We start from the raw sequence: 27,378 nt of genomic DNA, 5'->3' as shown, positions 1-27,378 counted from the left end.
AGATGTGTATAAGAGACCATATAAAGGGTGATGACATATTTATTTATTATATGTGTAGCAGGAAGTTCTCCCGCTCGTATATAGTTATGTTACTATTAACAACAAATATTAACAAGCCATGATTGTTGTATCTCATTAAGCATAAAACATATCGAACGTTTTTCAATAGCGTATTTATTCAATCGAACGTATTTAAAGTATCGAACGTATCGATTATCGCAATTAACAACAAATATTAACAAGCCATGATTATATTATTGTATCTCCTTAAGCATAAAACGTATCGAACGTTATTAACAGCGTATTTATTGAATCGAACGTATTTAATGTATCGAACGTATCGATTATCGCAATTCATTATTTGGAAACGATAGCATATCACTCTAGCTTGAGTTCAATCGAGAGTTCGGTTATGACACGAGTCACTCTCTCAGCCAATGCTCTTCATCAGGCTATGCATGGAGGTTAATGAGGTCACTGATGGTATTTCTTGCACTCACCTAAGCACGTATGCTATAGCGTCGATTTTTCATCCAACATTTCTTCATCCACTCAACCACACTCGTGATGTTATGATGAGTTATTTAAGCAATGGTTTTAACCAATTAATATTCATTTATACGAATAATCGTTTTACGACGTTTCATAAATAGCATGGTCAATTTTACATTGATCACAAATTGCCATAGTTTGACTATTTAAGTAATACAACATTTATTTTATGCTCTATATGTTGTAATTTTTGAACAACGTGAATTTGTCACGATGATAATTCATCACAATAACAGTCTTACTGACATCTCATTTTCTGCATGCGTAATTGCGTGAAGTAGTCAAGCTATTATTTTATACATCTTGTTATATTCTAAAAGAATTAACATTATACTCTTACATCATGAAACATCGTTCCACTTTGTTACATTCAATACATTGATTGAATACGTGTAATCTTTAGTAACGTATTAGTAGCCTTGAACGTGGTAACCTCGTTATTAGGGTTTAAAGACTTTATTGCACAGTTTACTCTCTGCAAGAAAAATAATCATTCAATCAATAGTCACACATTAATATTTGTATCAATGGAATTCTTATTTAAGTAATAATTCTATCACATTAAATACAGTAACGATAAAAAAAACGATAAATGATAAAAGTTGTGCGTCATGATCGACTCGATCTGCGGTCACTGAGTCTCTCTCAGGCCCTCTGCTATAGTGCAGTATCGTAGCATGCTTACGCACAAGGCTTTCGCCTTTGATCTCTATGTGTACGTTTCACGCACAAGCGTCTTACGTTCACGCACGTCGTTGCTTAAAGTACCATTAGTACAGCAACAGCATTTGGAGTTTGCTTTGCTCGTTATGTTACCGTTATTCGCGTGGAATTTATTCACGTATGTGATCTTTCACGAGTTAATACTGAATTAGATGAAGTTAAACATAAAGAAAACAGCGTTTGGATGATTTCGTATATACGAAAATCCACATTCGCTTTTAACTTATCAACATTTGAACAGAGTAAATGAACATTTTCAACGTTCATTAAAGCTTCAGTGATTAGTAATGACTAGCTTAAGTAAATGAACCATAGTTCTGCTGCTAACTTCCTTTTAAGTTGCATATACTTAAGGCGATTACGTCATACGATTCAGGGACTTACCTAGACGTTAATAATAAAATCAGCCCGTTGATTCCAAAGTTTTTTTAGCCATGCTAACCTCAAAATAAACATCATAGTTTGTCTCTTAGAATTTTCACAACATCAACATCAAAAATTGTTCACAATAAGCTAGATAAATTGGTATACACGTACATCACGTTATTACCCTACCAGTCAATAAAATTAATTGACTTCTAGCATTATATTAGATTAAGATTAGATTAGATTAAATTAGATTAAGAGATTATATATAAACCCAGAATGGATTTCAACATTATTTTAGGTTACAGGATTATTTATAATCTCTTGTGAGTACGGTACAGCTAATTATTCATTAGAATTAACGACGTCACTACCGTATTACTATCAGAATTAGTCAATTCTTTAATTAAGGCTGTAACAGCATGAAGTTCATTAGTGAGAATCGGCTTTATAGTTTGGAAGACTCGTCATGCTAAATTATTAATTTAACATCTGACTAACCTCACAGGATTTATTCATCCGACTTATATGTTACTATGAGTCAATGACGAATTGATAATTGATACGAGTCATTTTGCTTATTTAAGACTTTGTCTCTTCATCAGTAATGATTTAATTACCTATATCGGCTGGAAACATTTTTCTCGGCGAGCGGGAGCAGTGCTCACCGAGCCACTCACGGTGCTGCTCAATTCACTGCGGTGCAATTTCTCCCACCCTCTGACATAAGAAATTCATCACTTGATGCTTTATCGTTTGTACCACATGGCTGGTACCACAAAAACGCTGTTACGTGCTAGTAGTAAAAGCACCGTAAAACAAAAAACAGATTTAAGTCTATTGAACGACAATTTATCAGCAAAGTTTCGGTAAATGGCCATTTGTTGATTAAATATGAATGGTTGCTGACGTCCCGTGACTCACATAAGAAATTCATCACTTGATGCTTTATCGTTTGTACCACATGGCTGGTACCACAAAAACGCTGTTACGTGCTAGTAGTAAAAGCACCGTAAAACAAAAAACAGATTTAAGTCTATTGAACGACAATTTATCAGCAAAGTTTCGGTAAATGGCCATTTGTTGATTAAATATGCGGGAATGGTTGCTGACCTCCCATGACTCACAAAATATTGCGGATCATACATATTATATTCTGCGGATTAACAAACAATATTAATTAAATGTACTATGAATATATCAATTAGATTAGTACCCAACTCAAGTCCGGCGAATCTTGAGATGCCGCGACAGTTGATATCAGGGTGCGTACTGGTATTTAGAAAAAAATTCCATGACTTTTCCATGACTCTCCATAACCATCAATATAATTTTCCAAGACTCGATGCAGGTTCAGCATGACTGCATGAAAGACTAACCGTGCATATGCTATCATCTCCTACAGTTGATAAATAGCAAATGTGTAAATGTATAGAGCAGGCAGACACAGAGGAACAAAAATGACACATATCTGAAAATCGTGCCCACACTGGTATAAATATAGTCAGCTATTACTGGTATTAATTTGATAGTGTCAAATCACAACAAATATTGAGTATGCACACAAGATTGTACATGATAATGTCAATAAAGTTCAGAACAATCTTCAAAACCACTACTCTAACATTCAACTGGCAGCTATTTCATTAACTTTTTCTTTAATGTTCAGTTCAAGAGTGTCTAGCTCCTGTTGCTTTGCTTTCAAAGATCGCCTCATGGCGTTGAACTTTGCAATAATTTTCAAATTACCCTTTCTCTCCATTGCTTGCTCATGTGCCTGATGCCTACTCCGCATGCCTTTTCTTCTTCTTCAGTTCATCTAGCAGTCTAGCTTATCGAACAAAGCCTTCCTCTTTTAGGTTTTCTGGGCCTTCGCATTCTGCTCTGCTCTTTCTCTTCTGCCAAATAAGTACTGTAGGCTGTTTTAGCACTGCCAGCTGCAAGCAGCATCTTTTTGGAGATGGTCATCTCCAGGCCACCAACATGTGCAACATGATCAACCACAGCACGCAGGGCAACCACCGTTTGCTCTGTCATGTTGTGTGTCATGATTTCCTTGTTGAACGAAAACCCTCTTTCAACTGTGGCTTGGCCATGAGCATCTGCACTACATTCCAGAGCTTCCTGTAGGTGCTCTTTGACAGAATGGCATGCCAAAAAGTGTCAAATTGATGAGAAGTTGAAAATGCTTGAAACTGTGCATTCAGTTCACTGCAATGTTGTAATTCATCTCTAAAGCTGCACAGCTCATCGCACACCACCATCCACATCTGTGTTAGGGAATCTTTTGGCATCAACAAGCAAAGTGAGACAGATATTCAACTGTATCTTGTCAGCTTCCTTAGTCCTTGATGAAGAATTTTGGACCCAGCAATCTCAGGTTCCTACCAAAGCATACCTGATAGGGCTCTTGTACAGTAGCTTTTGGACTACAGCCTGCATGAAGTCCCGGGCTCGTGTCTCGAAAGAGGGAACTTGCATTGCACTTGCCTTCTTGTCTGCAAGCTGTTTTTTTTATTGTGGTCCTGGCCATGTAACTAACATCAACCTCATTGAAGGAAATCAAAATGCCTTTTTACCATGACTCTCCATGATCTGAAATGAAATCCCATGACTTTCCAGGCCTGGAAAATGAATAATCAAATTCAATGACTTTCCAGGTTTTCCATGGCCAGTACGCACCCTGTGATATTGTTGTTGCCATTTCTTCACGTTTCTACTTGCACAAAAGTGCAATGACCTAAATCACCACTGGTTGTGCCTTGAACTTCTTCACGGTCGGATATCACTATACGTTGATTGTTGCTCTTGCTGTTGATGCTGCTTTGCTTATTGATGTGATGGTCTTGCTTCTCTTCAATGTTGTTTGATGCCTCTATCAGGACTCTGGGATTAAGTCGTCCTTGATCTCTTGAAAAGTAAAATCAGGAAGTTGCCGCTGCTAATACTTCAGGTTGATACAATTTAATAGCAGCTATATTATAGCTGCTATATTAGCTGCTGATACAACTTATTAGCTGAACAAGTGATGCTCTAAGACAATGGCCTGGCGGTTGGCTTGATGAGCTTATAAGCGCGGAGACCCACAAATAGTGACATCACAGAAGGTGATGTAAGAGAGACTAATGACATGACGCTCTGACACATTCCCGCCATTTCCAGAACTGCAAGATTTTTGCCAGATGAATTACCTCCTACATAATTGTTAACAAAATTGCACAATCAGGCTGTGAGATTCCAAATGTATTAAACATTCCTCATGTTGGAAGTTGGAACTGCAAGATTTCAGAAATGAGTAGGAAAATTCCAATCCTGGATCATCACTCCTTTGACCCAATTAATATTTAACTCTGCATGGCTGATGGCTCCATCAGTCCATCATAGTGCAATAGTGGCAAAACAGAGCTATTTTAGAATCAGTTCATGTCTAATTTCCTCATTTACTCAATATTTAAACCAAATTCTTAAGTAGGTATGATTATATGATAATGCTGGTATCCATTATAAATTACTGGTCTACTTATAGGACTCAAAAATGAACTTGAGGGAGAGTAAAAAAAACTCTCTGCTTTGTCACTATGGCTGCTCCATTCTGCAGTAATAATTACTATAGTAATAATATAGGCCATAGGGCGTCACCGCCACGGTGCCACCTGGGTGCTGGGGGTATTACTTTAGATTAAGTGCATCCAAAAAATAGGTGTTTTTTTTAATTATATGTTTTTAATTTTTGGGTTGTAGATTGAGAATCTGAAATCTGTTTTTGGCAGTCACCCCAGCTGGCAGCCAGCAACGGAAATTTTTAATGGAACCTGTTCCTAACTGGACCTAACCTGCAAGGTTTTTGTTGATTGGCTTACGGCTAGGTTTTTCTATGTTTGGAGTCAGTCCGGCGGCCGGAAAAACCTAGCCAATCAACGAAAACCTCGCAGGTTAGGTCCAGTTAGGAACCGGTTCCATTAAAAATTTCCGATGCCGACCGCCAGAAACGGATTTCAGATTCTTAATCTACACCCCAAAAAACATATAATTAAAAAAAAACACCCTTTTTTATGCACTTAATCTAAAGTATTACCACCTGGCACCTGGGCTGGGGCCCTGTCGCCCTGAGGCCCCTGAGGCCTGAGCTACTTATACTATAGCCTCTATTGCAGCTGCTGGCAGCATAGCTTTTAATCTTATTAGGAGCAATATATAGCCTATAATATACTAAATATAGTAAATATACTATAGGGCCATAGGCTATTAACGTGGTACTGAGTTACTGACTAGAACCCGGACTATGAATTGACACTAAAAGTATACTTCTGGTTTATGACCTTTTTCGTACCTGTAAACTTTACGGAGTGCGCTGGGTTTACTCAGCTGCTAGAGCGTGATAATGATACCGTACATTAGTTAACATATACTGTTCAACAAAACAGGTTAATTTCGTGTTTACGCGGTTCCGTAGTCACCTAACTTACGTAAGTGCGGATAAATTAGAATTCGAAAATTTTGATATTTTTCATTGAAGTGAGTATGCCTAATTTTTAACTTGTGCATCGTTTTGGTTCTCACTTAAAAATTATTGATCATATATTTGAGAAACCTATTACGTTCAATTATTTAAAGATCGGATTCAAAAGCGGGATCCCTTGTGAATCAAGAAATGAAAAATACAAGAATCGGCCTATTTCTTCAGTGCGAGCATCATGAGCCTATTTCTTCAGTGCGGCACTTCTATTCCATATAATCCTATTTAATTCAAAGCCGGAACCGTATGGACCATAGTTAAATTTTATATGATATACTTCCCACCAATGCCCTTTGTTAGAATAGATAGAGTAATGGAATTGGGCTTAACTGCAAAAGTAATAAGTCAGCATTAGATTAAAATAACATAGAAAGCGCTCCATAGGTTGCAGTTTTTTAAGTAACGTACTGAATTCAGGACGAAAGAATATAAAAGCCCTAAGTTTTAGATAAACTTTGGCATATAAAACAAATTTTTGCACCCAGACTCAGTAGACTTAGTGTGAGCGAAAGTGCACAAAGCATCGCTCTGGACAATTAGACATGCAAATCAAATTTATTTCAGCCTACTATACATGAGGACCAAAAACAATTGCAATTTGTAACGAACTTAACTACACTAATGATAAATTATTTACCGCCGCGGCGAGCGACAAAATGAATTAATTCCGCTGTAATCAACTAACCTTAGAATTCTGATTTCCCACGATATGTAAAATTTCAATCAGAGTTTTCTTCAAATTTTTAAACAAACTTGAATGGAAATTCTTCATTGAATGTGTGTATTAATGTTCATATCGTTAATAACGGTATTTTAGTTTCGAATATGTAGATTCGGCGTGAAAAGGGTTCGAGATGACGGGATTTGAAAAAACGAGATTTTCAATTTGCAAGATCATCTATCTCAGTCAACGCCGGGTTAACATGCTAGTTAATAATTGAATTAAATTTATTAATAAGCTAATTTCACTAAAATAAGTCGAGCTACGTTTTTTGAGTTACATTGAAGCACTTACTTGTTTTAACACGTCCGTTATTAAAAACCGCGGGCAGTGGTGTCTTGTGGATTGTGTAAGTCTGGATAAACTGCGTTGAAGTCACCTCCAAGGATCAGGTCTCGTAGTGTGTTTAATGCTTCGAGTGTGGGAGTGTAGTGGGCCGGTAAACCAGATGAGTGCTCTGGAGGAATGTATATGTTGATGAGGGTAATGTGTTTTTTATCTTGTCTGGATGTGAAATGCTTGTAGTTCTGTGTGCTTGTCTACTTGTGTTAGGGTTCTGATGTGCGGCGTTTTCTCCAAGTAGGCAATATTATGGTGGATATATGTAATTAATATCCACCATATTCCCCGTGTTGTCTATCCTGTCTGATGGCAGTGTAGTTTGGGATGGATGGTGTCTTGTGCGAGTGTCTGAGCTTTGTCTCTTGTATAATGGCGACGTGAATTTTGTTGGTGTGCATGTATTGTTCGAGTTCGACATGCTTGGAGCGTAGGACATCAATGTTGAGTTGCAGAATATTAATGTTTTGATGGCAGGTTGGCCGTGTGCTGACTGGTGGTCGAACTTCAGAGACTGGGCGAGGAGGAGAGGGAGGTCCAGGCATGGGGCCATGTTGGAACCAGCGTCGCAATTGTTGCACAGTACAGTAGCAGTAGTTTAAGTAGTAGTAGTAGTAGTAAAATGATTTGTTAGCGCTGTAGCTATCAAGCTGTTTCGCACCGGAGGCCAAAAGCTAACATCGCCAACAAGGCGGAAGGTCTCAATTATGCACAGAACAGATCCCACTCACCCACGCAAGAAAATTTTATACTTGTGGTGCAGGTTGGGCACATAGTGATAGGGCCCGGGTTTGGCTCGATGTCGTCACCTAGCAGGAAGAGAAGGTACAGGGAACAGGCAGCCGGGTCTCCAAGTTCTCCATCAGAAAAAACCGTTGGTCTAAGCCAACCGGGGAGCGCTTGCCAGGACGCAGCACTCAGGGGAGCACTCCCCACGGCTCCTCAGTGAGGATGTAGTGGGGGAAATTTGGCCCTCCCAGAGGCGTCTCGCCACGACGTAGACGCGCCCCCAATAGCGAGACTCGGAACAGTTCCATCACATGGTGTATAATGTGGATATAAAAAAAAATCCCGACTTTCAGAGGATATAATAAATATATAGATATATTCTTATATGGTAACAAAGTACTAAGATATTTTAATCCCAAGCCAAAGCAAACACATTTATAACCAACCAGGTACAAATTCCACTTACTCGTGCTATTTTAGACCATCATTCTTATAAGCAATGCTTTGATTTAATAGTAAATTACGGAGCGAATTACGAGCGAAATTAACGACACTCACTGGAGCCAATTTTGCCGGTAACCTTATAGGTATGCAGACACTAACATTTATTACTGAATAACGACGTTTTAAAAAACAATTATCACTGGCTTCAGCAATAATTATTACTTATACTTTTGTAATAATTATATTAGAAAAATCTTAGTCATAATTGCTTTTGCTGAATAAACCGACAGAAGAGGCGTAAAAATGCATGCAGAAATTCCACTATGAACAGGAACTCGATACGTTACAATTGAAATGATAACTCGAGGAAAGACATGAAGACCTCAATTCGAAGTAACGAATTAGTACAAGAAATGAAAACTTCGAAGTCGAACAAGGAAAAAATTAGTTCTATTAGTGATGGCCTCAAAAAAAATAGATAAATAACAAAATGGTATACAAAAAAGACGACCCAAAATAAAATTACGAATTAGTACAAGAGATAATCAACTGAAGAAGAAAAATAATTAATAAAATGGATGATGATCTCGAATTAAAGGACGCAATAGTACATTAACTTTTCGTTGATATTCAGGCCGTGTGCACCATCACGGCAACTCCTGGCAACTACAGCCCCGTGTGCACCCGTCACGGCAACTCCTGGCAACTACAGCCCCGTGTGCACCATCACGGCAACTCCTGGCAACTACAGCCCCGTGTGCACCCGTCACGGCAACTACAGCCCCGTGTGCACCGTCACGGCAACTCCTGGCAACTACATTAGCTATTAACAAATACGACACGGAAAATAAAGAGTAAATTGACTACCCTTAAGGCCTTACAATAAGAGACAAGACACAAGAACAATCTCAAGCGAATAAGAAGGCACATTGATTAATTTAAACACAAACTACTCCTACAACGACCGAGAGAATCAACATGTTCCGGACAGACAGACGCAGCACCAACACGTCATCCATTATCTCAACCTCAACATTTAATGCTTGTGAATGTGTATCAAGAAACTGAAAAACCCAAAGCTAATACCGTATACTTAAATAAAATAATTAGAGACATTCATTTTACCTGCACTCACGTCCAGAATCGCACATTATAAATCAGCTGCAAATAAATCTAAAGTAATCCCCATACGCACTATTCTCGTTGCTAATATTCACTATATTCGTGTCATAGCTACATCATCAGAGCACCAAACATTGTTACTTTCCAACAAAATCAATAAGTTGAAGATCATCCAGCATTCCAGATGATTAATTTTCAAACCAATTAAATAAGGCTAGCACAAGAGCTATAACGAATGGGGGAAAAATATCCATAAAAAATCTTCGCTCGAAATATTCATTGTGAAATGAAAAGATGACAACAACAACAATGAATAAACTACAAAATGACAGATACTGACAGATAATAGATATAAGAGCTCTATGGAATACCTGCTGCCTCTTAAGAGTAAGAATTCGATCAAAATAAATGGGCAGACCATTCACAAGATCTGTACTGGAATTGCCGTATGATCAAATACGATAACCTGGAAATTACCGTATTACTGGTAAATTTAATACGTATTCATGAAAAAAATTCTATGACGTAACATCATACACGCAAAGCGCAGTATTTCTTTAACCATATGAAAACAAACATAACAATAAAGGTGCATAATAAAATAGATTTACAGGTAAAATATTCATTTTCGAGAGAAAATACATGCGCCACTGCATTAAAAAATGCATTTTTTATTAGTAAATAATAATAGAAACACTCGTTTTCAGGGAACATTCTTGAGGCTGAAAACTTTCAACTACATAAACTAATAAACTCGACTTAAAATATAAAATAGATTAGTGAGGCAAAAAAATACTCGTCTTTGGAAACTGACACGCGTGCTGGAGAAGGAACACTCCCCTGGATATATCCCTTAAAACATTCATTAAATAAAACTGATTGCAAATTATTTCTCAAATAAATCCTGGTAAGTTAGTTGAACTTAGTTCTAATTTAGTTCTCTACCTGATATCATATAAATATACAAGTGACCAACGGGAAAACCTTCAGGAAAAATGAACAATTATTAAAGTTGAAACTTTGAAAATGATACACTTTGACATTTGAAAGAAACTTCCACCGAACTTACAAAATTTCTAGGCCAGTTTAAAACAGAAAAATGTGGTATTTGTCGAGCGGTGTGATCAATGCAAATTGCACGCAACACTATTACAGCATTAACTAATTCAATGTTAACTGGAAGTATAACCTTGCGCTTAAACAGCGAAATGGGTAATGCAGGGTTAAAAACATCAGGGAAATGTCCAAGACTGGAGAATCTCGCAACTTTGATTACCAGAAACGCTTTATTTCTTATGAACAAGATTCGTGTTGTTTAAAGCTTTAGATCAAGCGAAGACAACTCAGGTTAGGAGGTGAATAAATATGACCAGCATAGGAAACGATTGATGTATCCGTAGATAACGTGATAAATTAATAGAAAAAGTTGTGATTGGTGATTCACTAATCGATTTGACAGCTGGTAATGTGTTTAACATGTTTACTGACATTGATATGAGCTTCCAAGCTTGACTCGGGAAAGACGTACTGCAGCATTACTGTGTACTTAACAACAGTACACTACCTAGTGTTACATGTATATAGCATGCCTGATACGAGTTACATGTCATATGATTCCAAGAAATTAGTCATGCCTGATACGCGATACATATCATATGATTCCAAGAAATGAGTAACTAGCGTTGTGCATGTTACAGGTGAAGTTCATGAATGCANCATATGATTGCAAGAAATGAGTTACCAGCGTTGTGCATGTTACAGGTGAAGTCCATGAATGCACGAGTTGAATGTCTTACATTCATGTTAATGTAATATTAATGTAGAACGCCTTACATGTTGAATGTAGAATGATCTGAACCCGTGCACAAGAGGTAACATGTGTATATATTCACATGCATGGTACAGATGAGAGTAATTAGTTTCCTGTATAATATGCCTAAAAGATAACGGTAATAAGTGTTTCAAATGACCTCCGTTTAAAAATAGTACTTATACGTGTTACCGGCTACAGTTTCACGTAATATAGCAAGTGTCACAAGTGACAACAAATCTTAGGAGACATAGTTACGTCGAACGCACCGAAAAGTGCAATTTGAGAAGCTCTGTTCTAAAATATCATCGTTCGTTATCAGCAACTTATTTTCTTCAAGTGCAACTGCCAAACATCAATAAAAAAAATTACAATGAAAAAGCTTCGTGTTTTGCATCTATCATGCTTCGTCACAGGATAGCTTTATTGTAACGCGGCGGTGAATACGATCTAATTTCATCAGCCCGGTCAAGCTTGTGGATCTCACTATTTCCAAGTAGGTACAGAAGATCGTTCACGTTAATCTACGCTCATTTCGAAGGTAATAAATTACAGAATTTTCTTATGCTTGCCAATCAAGTCCTACGTGGCAGCTTTCGAATCTTATCCGAATATTTTTTCCATCTTAGTAAACCATGAATTTAAAAGCAAATATTCATCACCTGTTCAAGCTTCATCATCAGTTCCAAAGTCACAGAATCTAATTTTAACATCAAGATTAAATGACAAATTTTCTCCCCAAGTCTCCGAAACGTTTCCAATGCATTCATAGTGACTTTAATTTGCGTTTTATCCATATTTTAACACTTAATAACTGTTTAGATCGTTTAATAATGTTAACCCTAGGCTATTTTACACAACTAAAAAATTTTTCATTGGACAATTGAAAGCTGACAGAAGACATGTGAAGGTTCAGGGCTGGGTATTTGAAGCCGAGGCAGCGCCGGGGGAGGGCAGCGAGGGCAGCTGTTCGGCCGCCGCAGCGCGATCTGCCAGGAACTTCTGGAAGGCGTCCGAGCTCACCTCCGCTCCATACGGCTGCGGGAAATTATTTAATATTAACATCGCTTAATATATATTAAGATTTATATCGCTTGTCATCAACACCACATTACTACTAATAAGCCTTATTGAAGTTTACGAATTTTCTGAGTTTATCACCGCTCCATACAGCTGTGGGGACATTATTTAATATTAACATCGCTTAATATATATTAAGATTATTATCGCTTGCCATCAACACTACATTATTACTAATAAGCCTTAATTGAAGTTTACGAATTTTTAATCTGGAAGGCGTCTGAGCTAACCTCCGCTCCATACGGCTTTGGGGGCACTTCCATATTAACATCGCTTGCAATCAACACAACATTTTTACCAACAAAACTTGTTGAAGTTTAAGAATGTTTAATTCAAGCTCCATCACATTTCTACCAATAGATTTTGTTGAAGTTTAAGAATGTTTAATTCAAGCCCCATCACATTTCTACCAATATACTTTGCTGAAGTTTAAGAATGTTTAATTCAAGCCCCATTTATACACATGTGCGTTCACATTTCAATGAAAATATAAAGCATAATACATATGCGAGTACAAAAATACGTAAATCATAAATTTTAAGTCTTGGTAGTGTAAGAGAGTTATTCTAAATGATTTTACTATTCGTATTTCTTGAGGTACAAATTCAAAATAGATAATTTATACATCAATAGAAAGAGAAAGATTAAAAGTTTTTTACATATTTATAAATGTTCAATACCCTATGTCCCCCTTGTGCTGCACGGCAAACATCTAAACGGCAGCCAAACTCGTCCCATACACGAGAAAGCATATCTTCTGTTACTGAGTGCACCGTAGCAGTGATACGGTTCTTCAGATCACCAGAGTTGCTGGTAGAGGCGACACGTAAACGGCTTCCTCGACTTAAACCCCATAAGAAATAAAAGATTGAAACCGTAACCTCAAAACGTAAACCCTTGACTCCCCATGACAGTTAAATACAGAGACTGCAGTACCGCCATCACCGGCCCCCAATTCCGTGTTTGAATAGGTTAAAAAAAACTTTCAGTGTTTCTGTTTCAATTGGTGTACAAATGATTAATTTAAAATTTATACTTAAATAAATACGAATTTATTTAATCTGGTCCATCATATAGAATAACTCTGTACATTTGTGTATAATGTAGAAGTATTTTGCAACGACAGGTTTTGGGGACTCATATTGGCACCCAGTTCAAGTGTTGATTTAAGGTCATTTCATCAGTATTGTTTACAGTGAATATAAATCCTGATTATTCTCAAGATAATTGAAAACAAGCCTTTAATTAAAACATGAATACAGCATAATTTATATTCAAAACAATAACTTCTTAATAACTTATTCATACACTGAAAAAGGAAGTGACTACAAGCCCGTAGCTAAAATGGTGCGCTCGGCAGTGAACGGATCGCTCGTAGATATTTAACTCTGGTAAATATACCAACTAAGTTTCTCAATTTTCAGCTAAACAATAGAGAAGAATAACATAAACTACATACAGAAAAATTTCTTCAGACAACTTCTTCGAAACTTGAAGAAAAAAACCAAAGACCTGGCGCAAAAAGATAATCATTTCTAAATAAAACAAAATAAAAACGCATAAAGCCCTAACGCAAAAGGAAAACCTTGAAGAAAAGGAGCAGGAAAAACAATTAAAGTTCTGACGCAGCAAGATAAACGTTGAAAAATCAGAGAAGAAAGACAATAAAAGTCCTGACGCAGCAAATTAAATCTTTAAGAATAACAGCAAAAAAAACAATATAAAAGTTTTGACGCAGCAAAATAAACGTTCATAAATAAGAACAAAAACCAATGGTTAAATAAATATATACTTCACCTGCGAGCTCATCCAGCGCTCCATAGACTCGAAGTTGCTCTCCACCTCCTGCGTGAGTAATGAACGTCAATATGAATATTCTCAATAATAATCATATAATATTTTCTAAGATATGTATCAATAATAATTTTTACACGTTTCAAAGCAGAAATGTACCTACTTTTACTTGATACACAACAAGTAAACAAAATAGCAACTGGCACGGCATAACTATACACAAAATAGTAAACATGTTAAAACTTCTTCCTAAACATACCCTACGTTAACAAACTCAATGCCACTGAACAGGCAACGTTCTCTGATAAATGATCGAGTCTCGTCGTCAGTGTGAAGAAAAATTGTCCAGCACCAGTAATGAGTAGGCTTTTTCACAAGAAAATATTCAATGCGGTGGGAATTAACGATGATCTTTCATTCAATAGGCAGTTTTATCACTTCAAACCACAGTTCAAGCGATACTACCTACTGCAGTGATCAACAAAATATTTACAATTTGTACATACATTTTCCAATTTTTACCGCCCAAAAAATTTTCACAAGAAATAATAACGCACGACAGCTTGCTCACTAATAGAGTAAAATAAAGTAATTTTATCGTTCGTGATTTTATCCCTCGATAATGTTACAAGTATGCAAAAACTGGACGAGATACGCTTAGAAAAAAGAATTTCATGGCGTCTAAAGTAAAATATAATGTAGCATAAGGCTGAAATTTTTATCAAAAAATTAACGGGAAAAAAGTTAATGAACACAAAGTAAATAAGTATCAATACCCTAAAAGGAAAAAATTTTGTTGAAAAAACACAAAAGGGAAACGGAATATTTGCGCAGCAGTGCCTGACATCTAATTAGGCAGCGCTAAGTAGCTGCCGATTGAGAATTGAAACACTTCAGGATAAAACCACTTCAAAAGGCGAGAATATATCAGCTAATAAATGTTGCTGTAAGTTTCATTCGCCCCGAGCAGTCAACATCCAATATAATCTAAACGTAAGGCAATTAAATTTGTTTTCAAATCTCGGGCCACTGAGATTACGACAGTAAATTCATTAGTAATCCGGGCATCTGAGTTTACGGGAAGTTCATTAGTAATCAAACTCAGACAGTTCAGAGATTCAGTAAAGGCATAACCGGTGAGATTTTATTAAACTCGCGGTAGAAACAAGCAATGATTAGAAGCGGGAATACGAGAAAATTATGTTCGTTGAATGCGTGCCTTGGCAACGCGCTTTGTAACTCATGTTTAGAAACCATTATTGATGCTCCCAGAACACGCGACTGATATGCCGCTAGTCCCCTGGAACTTCGAGAAGAAACTTGAATACGTAAGTGAAACAATGATAGAGAAGCGTCAATGATGTGTAATATTTACATAATAACCTTCAGTTTCCGTAAGAGCCGCGTTACGGATCAAGAGCTACGCTGTAGCCCCTATTATTTTCCAAGGTAAGATTTTTATTCAATTTCAACGAACATAATTTCGGGTTAGAATTGTTAATAATAATTATTCGGTTAGAATAAGCAAAAGCGTTATTTATGGCTATTGTATCGTAAACTTAACCTTTTACGGGACGATTAATAACTTTGTGACCTCGCTGCAACTTTACCACTTACTTCGAATAGAATAATGACAACTTAAAACATTGCAACTGATTAAGCTACTCACCACTAAAACAGTGTTGATATGAGGAGTTAATTGCAAAATAAGCATTTGTTTATAAGATCCTGTGATTAACGAGGTTAATGCCAAACAAGACCATGCCAGGTTCTCTAACATAACACAACATAGTGATGTCGGCACTCAAGAATAGACCTGATGTAGCCTGTCGCCGATTCTTGTACGTTACGTTACTTGTCCACAGAAGATCTAAAAACAGGTCATTCGACCGGATCTTTTCCAAACTGAAGATAGTTTGAAATAACTACTATAAATAGCCCACCGGGTTCGATATGGTGCTAGGCATTTCAAGTCTGATATTCCCATAAAACAACATATTCCATAATCCAAACTGATGATAGTTTGAAATAACTACTAGAAATAGCCCATCGGGTTCGATATGGTGCTAGGCATTTCAAATGTTATATTCCCATAAAACAACATGTTCCCATAAAAGGTTAAGCTCCAACACACGCGCTTTTAACAACACGCGTTGCATCATAAGAACGTAGCCAGCCACGGCAGCAGAACTCGCTTACCAAGAGCGTCGCTTCCACAGCCTGCCGCCCTCCGCACACACCGGAATGATGATGTTTAAAAATGTTTATACCATCACATGCTCTTAAATTCATACGTAACATTAGCAAATTGTGATTAATTAATTATCAAGATTGATTGATCAGAAATATATTTAGTTTGACAACCAAGGATAACTGTTTCATTCACAGATTTACGCTCATTAATCTTTTACCATACGAAGTCTATGACATTAAATTTTAAGGGATACATCGTGCACTTTACTCGACCTTGCAAAGAAGGGAAAGGAATAGTAGAGATATTAGATGGTCGGTCCCGTATACATGAAGGCATGGGCACAAATTAAAACCTACGATGGGATAACACAGTAACGATCGAGCCTACAGAAACAATCTCAGAATTGCAGGCTCGGTTTAAATAAAAATCTCTCATAAGATGAAGACAGCAGAAAGTGTACCTCTCTACATTAGGGTCCATCAAATCATCACAATTTTACATAATCTATGGTATTACATTAATATTATAAACACATTCATTGAGGACAATAATTTAGGTGAAGAAAAATTATTAAGGCATGGATCCCAAAAATTTATATCCTAGAAGTCGAATAGACCTGCAGCTTGCAATCCATTAATGCCTTCATTACCGCATAAACCTTATGAAAATTTCTTCCAAATAATTAATACTCAAGTGAGGGATAACAATATACCAATAATATAAACAAAGAGAAGGAATTAAACTATTAATAAGATCATGACGCGCTTACCGGATCATGACTTTTGTTGACGCTGTTGCTTGCAGCACCAACAGCGGCTTGTAATTCTTGGTCCCTGCAATAAGTTCATTCATGAGAGAAGTCATTGTGATAATATATTAAACTGAGGGCACCCATGACACTGCAGCACACCCATGACACTGCAGTGCACCCATGACACTGCAGTGCACCCATGACACTGCAGCACACCCATGACACTGCATGGCACCCATGACACTGCAAGGCACCCATGACACTGCAGCGCACCCATGACACTGCAAGGAACATACAGATCACAATACTCGGAACTCATTGAGTGGAAGATGAGGGTCATTATTCAACTCTAGGAACACTCATCCTCAACTGTAACTATTTCAAGAAGCAATACAAGTAACTACTCAGCCTAGTTGTATATCACTTAAACCCTAAATATTATAGAAGATAGTTTACTTCTTGGCGCCATCAGCGACCGATGTTCTGGACTGAGCGAAGGAGTCGAAGTCATCACCATTGTCCCTCCTGCCAGCGTCCAAACCTAATAAAATAAATCGTGTTATGCTTATAACTGTACATAATTATCAGTACATTGTTACCGGGTCTATTGTATAGGCTATTTTACAGCTCAAACTTAAGGCAGCACTATTATTTTATCCATTTTTTACATATTAGCCATTCAAGTCATTTTAAGCTCTACATTTGATTTGGTTGACATCGAAAAAAATCTTACTCTGTTTATTAATATGGTTCATAGATTTACAAGTAGGTACTTTTTGCAGTACAGAGCATAATTCAAGACAAGTAAATAAAGAAAGAAATTTATTAAAAGCAAATTAGTTTTCAATAAACTTTTAGCAAGCAATTTCACTTGTGCCTTTTCAACAAATTACGCATGTTCTTTTTCAATATTCTTTAGATTTTTTTCAAACTTTCTTCAACTTCTTTGTTGCTTAATTATTTCTTTATTATTTTTCACACTATTACTGATGTTGCTAGAACCATCCGTCGTCAATCATCAAATATAGTTTCGGTAGGTTTCAACAGTACGGTATTCAAGGAAAGAGATCAACAACTTCAATTCCACACAAAATATGCAGCGGCTGCCAGCAATAAGCCCGTGTCGATGAGAGGGGAATGAGGGAGATGGAGAGGCAAGGAGAGGGAACGATGGAAAATGAGAGGCAAGGAGAGGGAACGATGGAAAATGAGAGGCAAGGAGAGGGAACGATGGAGAAGGAGAGGCAAGGAGAGGGAACGATGGAGAAGGAGAGGCAAGGAGAGGGAACGATGGAGAAGGAGAGGCAAGGAGAGGGAACGATGGAGAAGGAGTGGCCAGGAGAGGGAACGATGGAGAAGGAGAGGCCAGGAGAGGGAATGATGGAGAAGGAGAGGCCAGGAGAGGCAACGATGGAGAGGCAAAGTTTGGCATGAGAGAGCTGATGAGAGGTAGTGATAGATGTTTTGAGATAGCTTCTCGAACATATAAGGAGGTTCTACATAGAAAGTGAACCTACAGACATTGATACCATCCGAGATTGACCCCTGATGACATAAGCATAATAATCAGTAAAATTGAGACCCAATGAAAGTGACAGCCGCAGATATAAAGACCCACTGAGGTTGCCGAGCTGCTGGGGCAGAGGAGACAGCCTCGTAGCTGGCAGGACAGGAGGCAGCGCGGGGGCGTCGTCAACTGCCAGGTCAATAAGGGAAACTTCGCCCCCACTTGAGGCCCCAACGGCTTCATCCACGCGCCTAGAGGCTCCCAGGGCCTTACCCCCCACCGCCCCAGCGTCCCCAAGAGGGGGAGGACGCGAGGGAGGGCGATGTGAACTCCCCAAGACGCCTTCAGGAGTCCTCACGGGGCTACTTTTGGCCCGCGACTTCGACATGTGGCGGTCATAGCTGCAAATATTTGTTTAAATTCATTTATTTAAGTCATTAATTTACATATTTTAAAATATGTATTTAAAAAGTTATAAGTCATGCACACGTGCTAACTACAATTCAGTGATAAATTTATTCCTGCAACTAGTGCCAGGGCTGGCTTTTCTCAACACGCGCAGATGTTAAAAAAGAGCATTTGTTAAGAGTGTGAAAAAACGGTTTCCGGGCAGTCGGCTGGCTGGTCTCATGTCCAGTGGAGACACAAGTTTTAAATATTCAAATAATAGACATAAGAAGGCTGGATGGTGCGGCACCCATCGAAGCTAATGGTTCAAGTAAGAAAATAGTAAAACATTTGGGTAATGTTTAAACCTTCAGATACAAAAATGTCAGGAAGATTTTAAAGTACTGTTTGATGATCCTGGACAGGATATGTACAAAAACGCTATCCATAACGTCACACAACGGCTAAGTTATTACGGTACAAAAACGTTATTGATACGTCACGCACCGAATGAAAAAGTTATTGATGCGTCTAGCACCGAATAAAGACGTTATTTATACGTCACGCACCGAATAAATACGTTATTGATGCGTCACGCACCGAATAAAGACGTTCTTGATGCGTCACGCACCGAATAAAGACGTTATTGATACGCCACGCACCGAATAAAGACGTTATTGATACGCCACGCACCGAATAAAGACGTTATTGATACGTCACGCACCGAATAAAGGCGTTATTGATACGTCACGCACCGAATAAAGACGTTATTGATACGTCACGCACCGAATAAAGAAGTTATTGATACGTCACGCACCGAACTAAGACGTTATTGATACGTCACGCACCGAATAAAGACGTTATTGATACGCCACGCACCGAATAAAGACGTTGTTGAGGAGGTCGTTGATACGCAGCAGGTCTGCCGTGAGGATGTCATCAGAGACGCGGGCGACGAGCTCCACGACACGCTTCTGCATCGCCTGGCACGTCGCGTACAACTCCTGTACAAAATTCTGTCATTAGTTTCTTTCTTTAAATCGTAGATACAAAAATTTTTCAGGTAAAGCTGGTAAACGTTAATGATGTCAGTAAGCGTACAACTCCTGTGCAAAATTGTGCCATTAGTCTCCTTATTTAAATCGTAAATACAACAATTATTCAGGTACACTTTAATATTGTGAGAAAGCATACAACTCCTGTACAAAATTGTCCCATTAGTTTCCTTATTTAAATCGTAGATACAGCAATTTTTCAGGTATACTTTAATATTGTGAGTTAACGTACAACTCCTGTAAAAAATTGTGTTATTAGTTTCCCTATTTAAATCGTAGAAACAATTATTCAGATATATTTTAATACTGTGAGTTAGTGTACAACTTCTATATAAAATTTGTGATTATTTTCTTTCTTTGAATAGTACCGTAAAATGGGGTAACTTAGACCGGCGGGGTAACTTAGACCACTTTTCGTATTTTTTAACAAAAACCCCCAAAACTCAAAAACTATTTGACATAGAAAAATTTTGTCAATGGGCATTAAAGGCCTAATACTGAGGCTACATAACACTGTCTCGACCACACCGAGCTCCTTGACAAGCTTCTCCCGCACCTCGTGCGTCACACCTGTAAATAAGATCAGTTAGACAAGAATAATGCGGTGATTTAAAATTAATGTAATCGTGGAGAAGTAATTGGATAGTAAATGGTATTTATATACGAGATGATAACTTGCTTCTTCAGGAAGCTGTGCTCTACAGTTGCTGATTAAAACTTCAAGTTGATAAATTTTGAAGCAGATTGCGAAATTCCGTAAATTTCTGCAGAAGAACACAAGTCCAACTTTGAACGAGAGCAAAATCAAAAAGTGAGTGGAGACGTTGAGGCCGGCATCAAAGCCGGCTGTGCTTCAAAACATTGGGAGCCTATTAATGTGTGTGCTAGTCCAAGAACTTCAACCCAATAGTCAAATACAAAATTCCATTTTAGGAATTAATAAGGAGGTTATGGTGCGCACAAATGGAAATAACGCGACTCAGACTATAGTCACACCCTTGCCGTTAGGTTTAGCTGTAGGTGAATAAATATGAGGTTATTGCCACTGCAATCACAATAATAAAATAAGGACTTCTCGGAAATAATTTGTCCGAAAAAAAAAACTCGAGAACTTGCACCACATGAATTACAACAAAGTCTTGTATCATATTCACCCTGAGCTGGGGGAGGGTAGGCTGGAGCGGGGGGTGAGGGTGTTGAGGGATGGCGGGGAGAAGTGCCCCCTAAGGTGGGGGGTCTTAACTCAGCCCCTGCTCCTCTGCCCGCATCATCCCCAGCACTGCATTGTAGGGGCGAGATGCTCTGCAAAATGTTGTCTTGTGAACATCGAAGTTGACAATTGAAGGGAAAATGTGAAATTCAATTCCATCATACAAATGTACTAGTGTTCAATAGGTTCAATAGTGTTCAATAGTGGCTATATATACACTATTGAACTCTATTTGAAAGTGTTCAATAGTGGCTATTGAACACTATTGAACACTATTTGAAAGTCTTAAATAGTGTTCAATAGTGGGTATGGAGGATATTATTTCGATCAAATCAAAACATTAAAGTGGACAATGAATTTTCCTCTTAACACAGAGAAATGAATATACTTAGCTAATCATAACTAGTAACTCAATAACTAGTAACTCCATATGGCAATTTGCTGAAACAAATTTCGAGAGAATTTTGTTCAAGTTCATTCCAAAAAAGTACATAATATAATGACTATGAAGCCAATTTGAGTTAAAAAGTCATATTTACGATAAGTTAATTTTTAGGCAATTCCGTCTCCAATTAAAGCGTCCCGAAAGCTAGTGTGCAAATTTACTAGTGTAGAGAGTGGCAAATATTTGAGATTATAGTTCCAGTAATCAACACCGCCAACCTGGTGATGAATAAACAAGGTCAATATCATCCATCTTCAATAAGGTCAAGTTTAAAATTTCATACCATCTGACACTAAGAAAGTAGAAAACACATTCCAAAGTTATAAATTAATTAAAAGACAGATTGAAAAACCTGAAAAGTAGGTAAACATGCCGTTTATCCATGAGGCCAATTTTTCTCATGAGGAGTGATAACAAGAGCAGCATCAGCATCTTCGTCCACAACAATCGGAATCAAGCTGTCATTTCTTTTAAAGGACGTTATCCTTATAGCTAATTATATAGCTTAGTTGCCAGCCAATTTTCAACTCGGTTAGGATTGATGATGAAGGCAGTATCAGCTTCTCCTGTAACAATTACCTATATAACTTAGCTTCTAGCTGAATACTTATTATAATAATTATGATAAAATCTAATTATTCAAATTGCATATAATTTTATCTTACTTTGTGAGGAGTGATGATGGGGGCAGCATCAGCTTCAGCAGGAGGGAACTCTATGCCCTTGTGCTTGAGCTCACAGTAGACCTGACACACGCCCGACAGCTCCGGTTGGTGCTTGAAGGCCTCATTCCAGGACTGAATCATCAACAACACCTTCAGCTGGATGCAGCTCGGAGGGTCGTTCTTTGGGCCTGCAATGAGTTTACAGTTTTGTACTTTATAATTGGATTTGGAGTAGGTATTTCTCCAACTCCTGGCAGTCAAGTTGGTTGCAAAAAGCTTCAACTCAGCCAACTGACAGGCATCAAGAAATTAAACCATCATGAATGAACAGGTAAAATGAATTTAAATTTCTAAAGACCACAATACAATACTTAATGCTTCCTAATTTAAAATGAGAAGGTATAAATGCTGAGAAAGTTTAGTACTACAGAAAATATTCAAGTGTATTCTTGATTGTATTGCTTACCAATTAATTTTACAAGATCCTGGACAAATTCTTTGCTGCACACCAAAATGTGGAAAGAATAGCCAGTGTTTTTGACACATGACTCCAGCAACTGCAAGAGAAGAATTCAACTTCAGAGAGGAATAAGATTGACAGCAAAAACTATTTGGCAGAATAACACAAATATTACATTCTTTGGCTCTAGGTGTCAGTAATACTAATGTTGTACCATCAATACAACCTTCTTTTGAAAAAGTTTTCATAAGAAATTCTGTTACTTCTACACAGTAGGCAATATTACTAGCCAGACCTAGATACTTTTAAATTTCATAAAAAAGTAACAAAATTAGAGAAGATGTACAAAAATCTAACTCTTAATAATTAGCTAAACTGTTATAATTTACCAGGCAACAGAAATCAGTCTGTCACTGTCTATTGTTTGAAATCATCTTACCAGCCTCTCAAGTTCATTATTCATAGCAAAAAGAATTCTGCACAAAATTAACTCATTATGCTATACAACGTATTTATAAAGAGAAGCATAACAAACTAGAAGGAGTAAAAACATTCAATGGCACATTATTCGCAATCTAGAGGAATAATTTAACTTCAAGTTTTTTAAAGATAACTGAAAAATTCCTAGATAAAAAAAGAGGATAGGATGAAATAAACATTTATTTTGAATATTTTCAATCAGTGAAAAGGATTATAAAATCCTTAAACGTGCTTCAAAACATTGGGAGCCCATTAATGTGTGTGCTAGTCCAAGAACTTCAACCCAAGAGTCAAATACAAAATTCCTTTTTTAGGAATTAATAAGGAGGTTTTGGTGCGCACAAATGGAAATATAATGTGCCAAAAAACTTTCAAACTCACTGTTAAAGTTTAAGTACCGTAACTATTTTAATAATTAATAATGAAAGTGTTAATGTATATAAAACTATTTAAATCATGCACTAAAAAACTTTCAAACTTACTGTTAATGTATATGAAACTATTTTAAAGTTCTTAGGAGACTGGTTGAGTCTCTTCTTTATAGCTCGGACAGCATCTTTGGCCAATTCATCACCACTGTCGCTGTTGATCAAGTCACAAATTTCCAAGTTGAGGGACCAATCTTCAGATGCTAGTGTATCACTTGTAGCTTTTTCTGAAAAAATAAATCATATTAGAAAGAGGAACATTGGAGCAAGTTCCTCAAGAAATAATTACAAAATTTTATGACATATTNCCCAAGAGAGAGGAAAAAAAATTCCTGGGGTCAGCAATGTGTTGGTACTTACTACTTACTGCCATTTCATCAGTTCAAATTGCATTAAAATAGAAGTCTATGATAACATTGGTAATGGTAAGAATTGCCCTTTACAAGAGTGTTACTTTATAATCAATGTTCATTTCTAAATATTTATTTTCTTCAGAAAATTAAAAATTCTATGATCAAAGTCCTACATTAAATTATTCAAAAGATAGATTAGTTTAATACATTTGGAAATGCTGCAAAGCAGGTGCCAGGCAGTGACTTGGCACCTTTGCTGAACTTGTTCTGATAAGATCCCACATGCATATCATCACACAAGCATACAATTGATTCCTCAGAAAATCTTAGAATTATGATCCTTTCAGGGTTGGCAATGATTAAATCAAAATGATTAAATCATGTGATTAAATCACTTGATTTTTTTATAAAAAAATCATGATTTTTTTTATTTTTTTGATTTTTTTGATTTTTCCATATATTTAAAAATATTGAGTGGCAGTTTTTAATTTATATTGAGGTAGGTATTGTTATTCATGGCTTAGTATAAATGTACTATGAATGACAAATTGGTATATAAACTTGTTGCCTTTAGTGTGTATTAGGTTCCAATAAATGGAATGTTTTTGGTACAGAGGCATCAAGAGTGCAATACATTTTACGTAGCTAGTAGCTTAGCTAATTCTTATAAGGCTATAAGTAGCCTAACTATTTGTTATATATTGATTACAATTTAAATGTGTTAGCTAGCTTATACAGGGTGGGGCAGAACTGATTGAACAGTTTTGAGGTGAAATTAAAGAGTAATGGAGGTACATTAAGAAGAAAGTTTATTTTCCTCATGATTAGCATAACATACCATTTAAAATACTTATGTTTTAAAAACAATATCAGGAAGATGGGGTTTGCTAGCTGCATCACACTGTTGGAGTTGTTCTCGGAAGTTTCCTAAAGCACGTTCACACATATGGCGAGGTATGGCCATAACCTCTGCTGCAATAATCTGTTCCCTTAGCTTTTTTTGTATATTGAAGCCAGTTAAATGGTCAATATTTAGCTCATTACCTTGTTCCATACACACTTTACAAAGCTAATGAATAGACTTATCAATATTTGTTTACCCGAAAATCCCTAAATGGTAAACACCACCTTGGCCTGTTGGCCATTATTGGAGGCAATAAGTGCCCTTATTAGCCATCCATTATGATCCATATACTGTTATTGTTAGTAGGCTAATTGCAACATAAAAAATAACACCTCAAAAAAGACAAAAAAGCTGAAAAAATAAAAAAAATCAAATAAATAAAAAAAAATCATGGAAAATTCAAAAAATCATTGATTTTTGATTTTTTTGATTTTTTTAAAAAAATCAAAAAAATCGCCAACCCTGGATCCTTTCATTATTTCATGTGTTGTTGAAAACAGCAGGCAAAATGTGCGTATTCTGACTAGTCTCGCTAGTCTGTGGAGCCAAAATGTGTAGGCCTACTTCAGCAAAGCTTCCATAAGAAGTACCTAGGAAAATTCCTATCTTGAATTGGGTTGTTCCAGCCCAATTTTTCAGTTGAGCTCACAATTATTAATGCAGGGCTTCTGTAGGCTAAGCAGCAAAATAGCTAGTACAGTCAACTGGGGCTACTTGGGATGATTTTGAACATTTTTCATTCATAACTTCTTACTATGAAACATTTCATTAACAAGTTTAGGCTCATTTGAAAGCTCTTTGCAAGGGCTATCACATGGCTTCTCCAAAAAAATTCCATATGCTATTTGTAAGGTGCCAGATGCAAAAAAGTGTCCTGAGTAGCCCCGTTCGATGGGGCTACTTGGGACACTTGGAATAAAACTTCATTTTAAAACATTTGAAGCATGTAGAGTGTACTCATCCATTACTAACAGTACTCTGAAGTCCTCCTCTTTCATTGTAGATTTGTAGATGATGTAGAGGTAGAATAAATGACATTTTCTGTGATTTTTAATTGTTTTTACTTTACTGATTTGATATTACATATGCATTAATTACCGTAGGTATCATTGATGCGATATTACCGTATTATTGATGCAATACCTATTACTGTATCCATGAACATGCCATTGAGTATTTACAACAACCTTGTCCACTGCAAGCTTCATATCAGCAGCCTTATAGCATTTTCTCTGTATCTGTAAGCTTACAGGATGGCTTATAATTTCACACCATTTTAATTGGGTTAAGTGAATTTACTATAAAAAAAGATCTTGAAAAACATAACTGAAACAGAAAGGAATGTTTTTGTGACAACCATCATATGTTTTGGAGAAATATATCATGAATCATGAATGCTGATCAGGTATGAGCCTATGAGGTACCTACTCCTAGAATCCTAGTAATGGTTTAAAATGATCTAATGAATTACACCGCAGCTACAGTCATAGACAGGAAGATTTTGAAGAGTTTTTTTTTTATTTAGACCTTGAAATAACCTGCAAAAAAGATTCGAAACTCTTTTTGACCAACTGTTTTGTCTTTCTTTCAGTTTATCATATGTGTCTCAGTCTGACAGTCAGAGACAGAGAGGACACAGGACAGAGTCATAAGCCTTTCTCAAGGAATTATTTAGAACAACAATATGTAAATTATGAAGAAAAATGATCTAATTAAAGTGGAATAGTTGGATACTTACCAATTTTTTGCCCGATAGGCGTTGTTAGAGGATTAGTGAAGAAAGCCATTTTGCCATCTGACGTCACGTTAGTGTCAAAATCATATGGACAACTTGTTCGTTTCAAAAGAACGATTCTGATTCTAAACAGACATCTTAAAAAGAAAAATGTACCCAAACAAAATCTGCAATAAACAGAAGGAATATACTAATTCAACTATAAATTTTTTTAATAAATAATTATATCACTAATTAATGTATATATATGATTTAAAAATGCAGGTTATTTTGATCTTATCACAAGTGAAAACTGAAGTCATTTGAAGACTTGCGAACATATTTGGATGACTAAAGCGTGAGATATTGAGAGCCATGACGTTATTACGCATGAAGTTTTTTGTTTGAACTCGTGACATAGTTCACACGAATAAGATATCAAAGTTTGCTCGTCATTGGATGGATATTGCACCATTTGTGAGTCGTTATAGTGTATTACTGCAGTAAATTTCATTTTTATTAAATAAAAATGAAATTCCCTAATTTCCTAATCCCGAAATTCCTCCCTAATCCGTCCGTCCCTTTTTTTATACAGTTGAATATATTTCCTTTTTAGCACATTTTCTCAT

The 27,378-nt window shown here is 36.8% G+C and overlaps 2 protein-coding genes across 2 annotated transcripts in view; both read right to left on the bottom strand.

Annotated features, from left to right (window-relative positions):
- The window catches only part of LOC108679896 (endoplasmic reticulum aminopeptidase 2-like), a gene marked incomplete at its 3' end in the record, with an annotated part of 21,802 nt that extends 18,124 nt beyond the window's left edge, over positions 1-3,678 (bottom strand). The window contains exon 1 of the mRNA XM_018168637.1: positions 3,555-3,678. Within this exon, the coding sequence (XP_018024126.1) occupies positions 3,555-3,678 (124 nt within the window). The remainder of the gene's footprint in view (positions 1-3,554) is intronic.
- Positions 3,679-11,551: 7,873 nt separating this feature from the next.
- LOC108679895 (TOM1-like protein 2) lies at positions 11,552-26,909 on the bottom strand. Its single transcript, XM_018168636.2, has 13 exons — positions 26,774-26,909; positions 23,833-24,005; positions 22,877-22,967; positions 22,411-22,598; positions 21,245-21,392; positions 20,605-20,660; positions 19,915-20,039; positions 18,760-19,049; positions 17,598-17,682; positions 17,160-17,223; positions 16,396-16,416; positions 14,200-14,247; positions 11,552-12,360 (listed from the first exon to the last, which is right to left on the bottom strand). The coding sequence occupies exons 1-13, from the start codon at positions 26,820-26,822 to the stop codon at positions 12,235-12,237; spliced, it is 1,464 nt and encodes a 487-aa protein (XP_018024125.1). The 5' UTR covers positions 26,823-26,909; the 3' UTR covers positions 11,552-12,234.
- Between the last annotated feature and the right edge of the window lie 469 nt (positions 26,910-27,378).

The sequence above is a fragment of the Hyalella azteca genome, unplaced genomic scaffold, assembly GCF_000764305.2.
Source record: "Hyalella azteca isolate HAZT.00-mixed unplaced genomic scaffold, Hazt_2.0.2 contig1935, whole genome shotgun sequence".
Lineage (NCBI taxonomy): Eukaryota > Metazoa > Arthropoda > Malacostraca > Amphipoda > Hyalellidae > Hyalella > Hyalella azteca.
This window is presented reverse-complemented; position numbering and strand designations above follow the sequence as displayed.

Bases quoted from the DNA above. Each gene is read 5' to 3' on its own strand.
- LOC108679895 (XM_018168636.2), bottom strand. From the start codon at position 26,822: ATGGCTTTCTTCACTAATCCTCTAACAACGCCTATCGGGCAAAAAATT. The intron at 22,599-22,876 runs GTAAGCAATACA...AACTCATTGCAG, and splicing joins GGATCTTGTAAAATTAATTG to GCCCAAAGAACGACCCTCCG. The intron at 12,361-14,199 runs GTGAAGTATATA...AATTTCCCGCAG, and splicing joins AGCGCTGGATGAGCTCGCAG to CCGTATGGAGCGGAGGTGAG.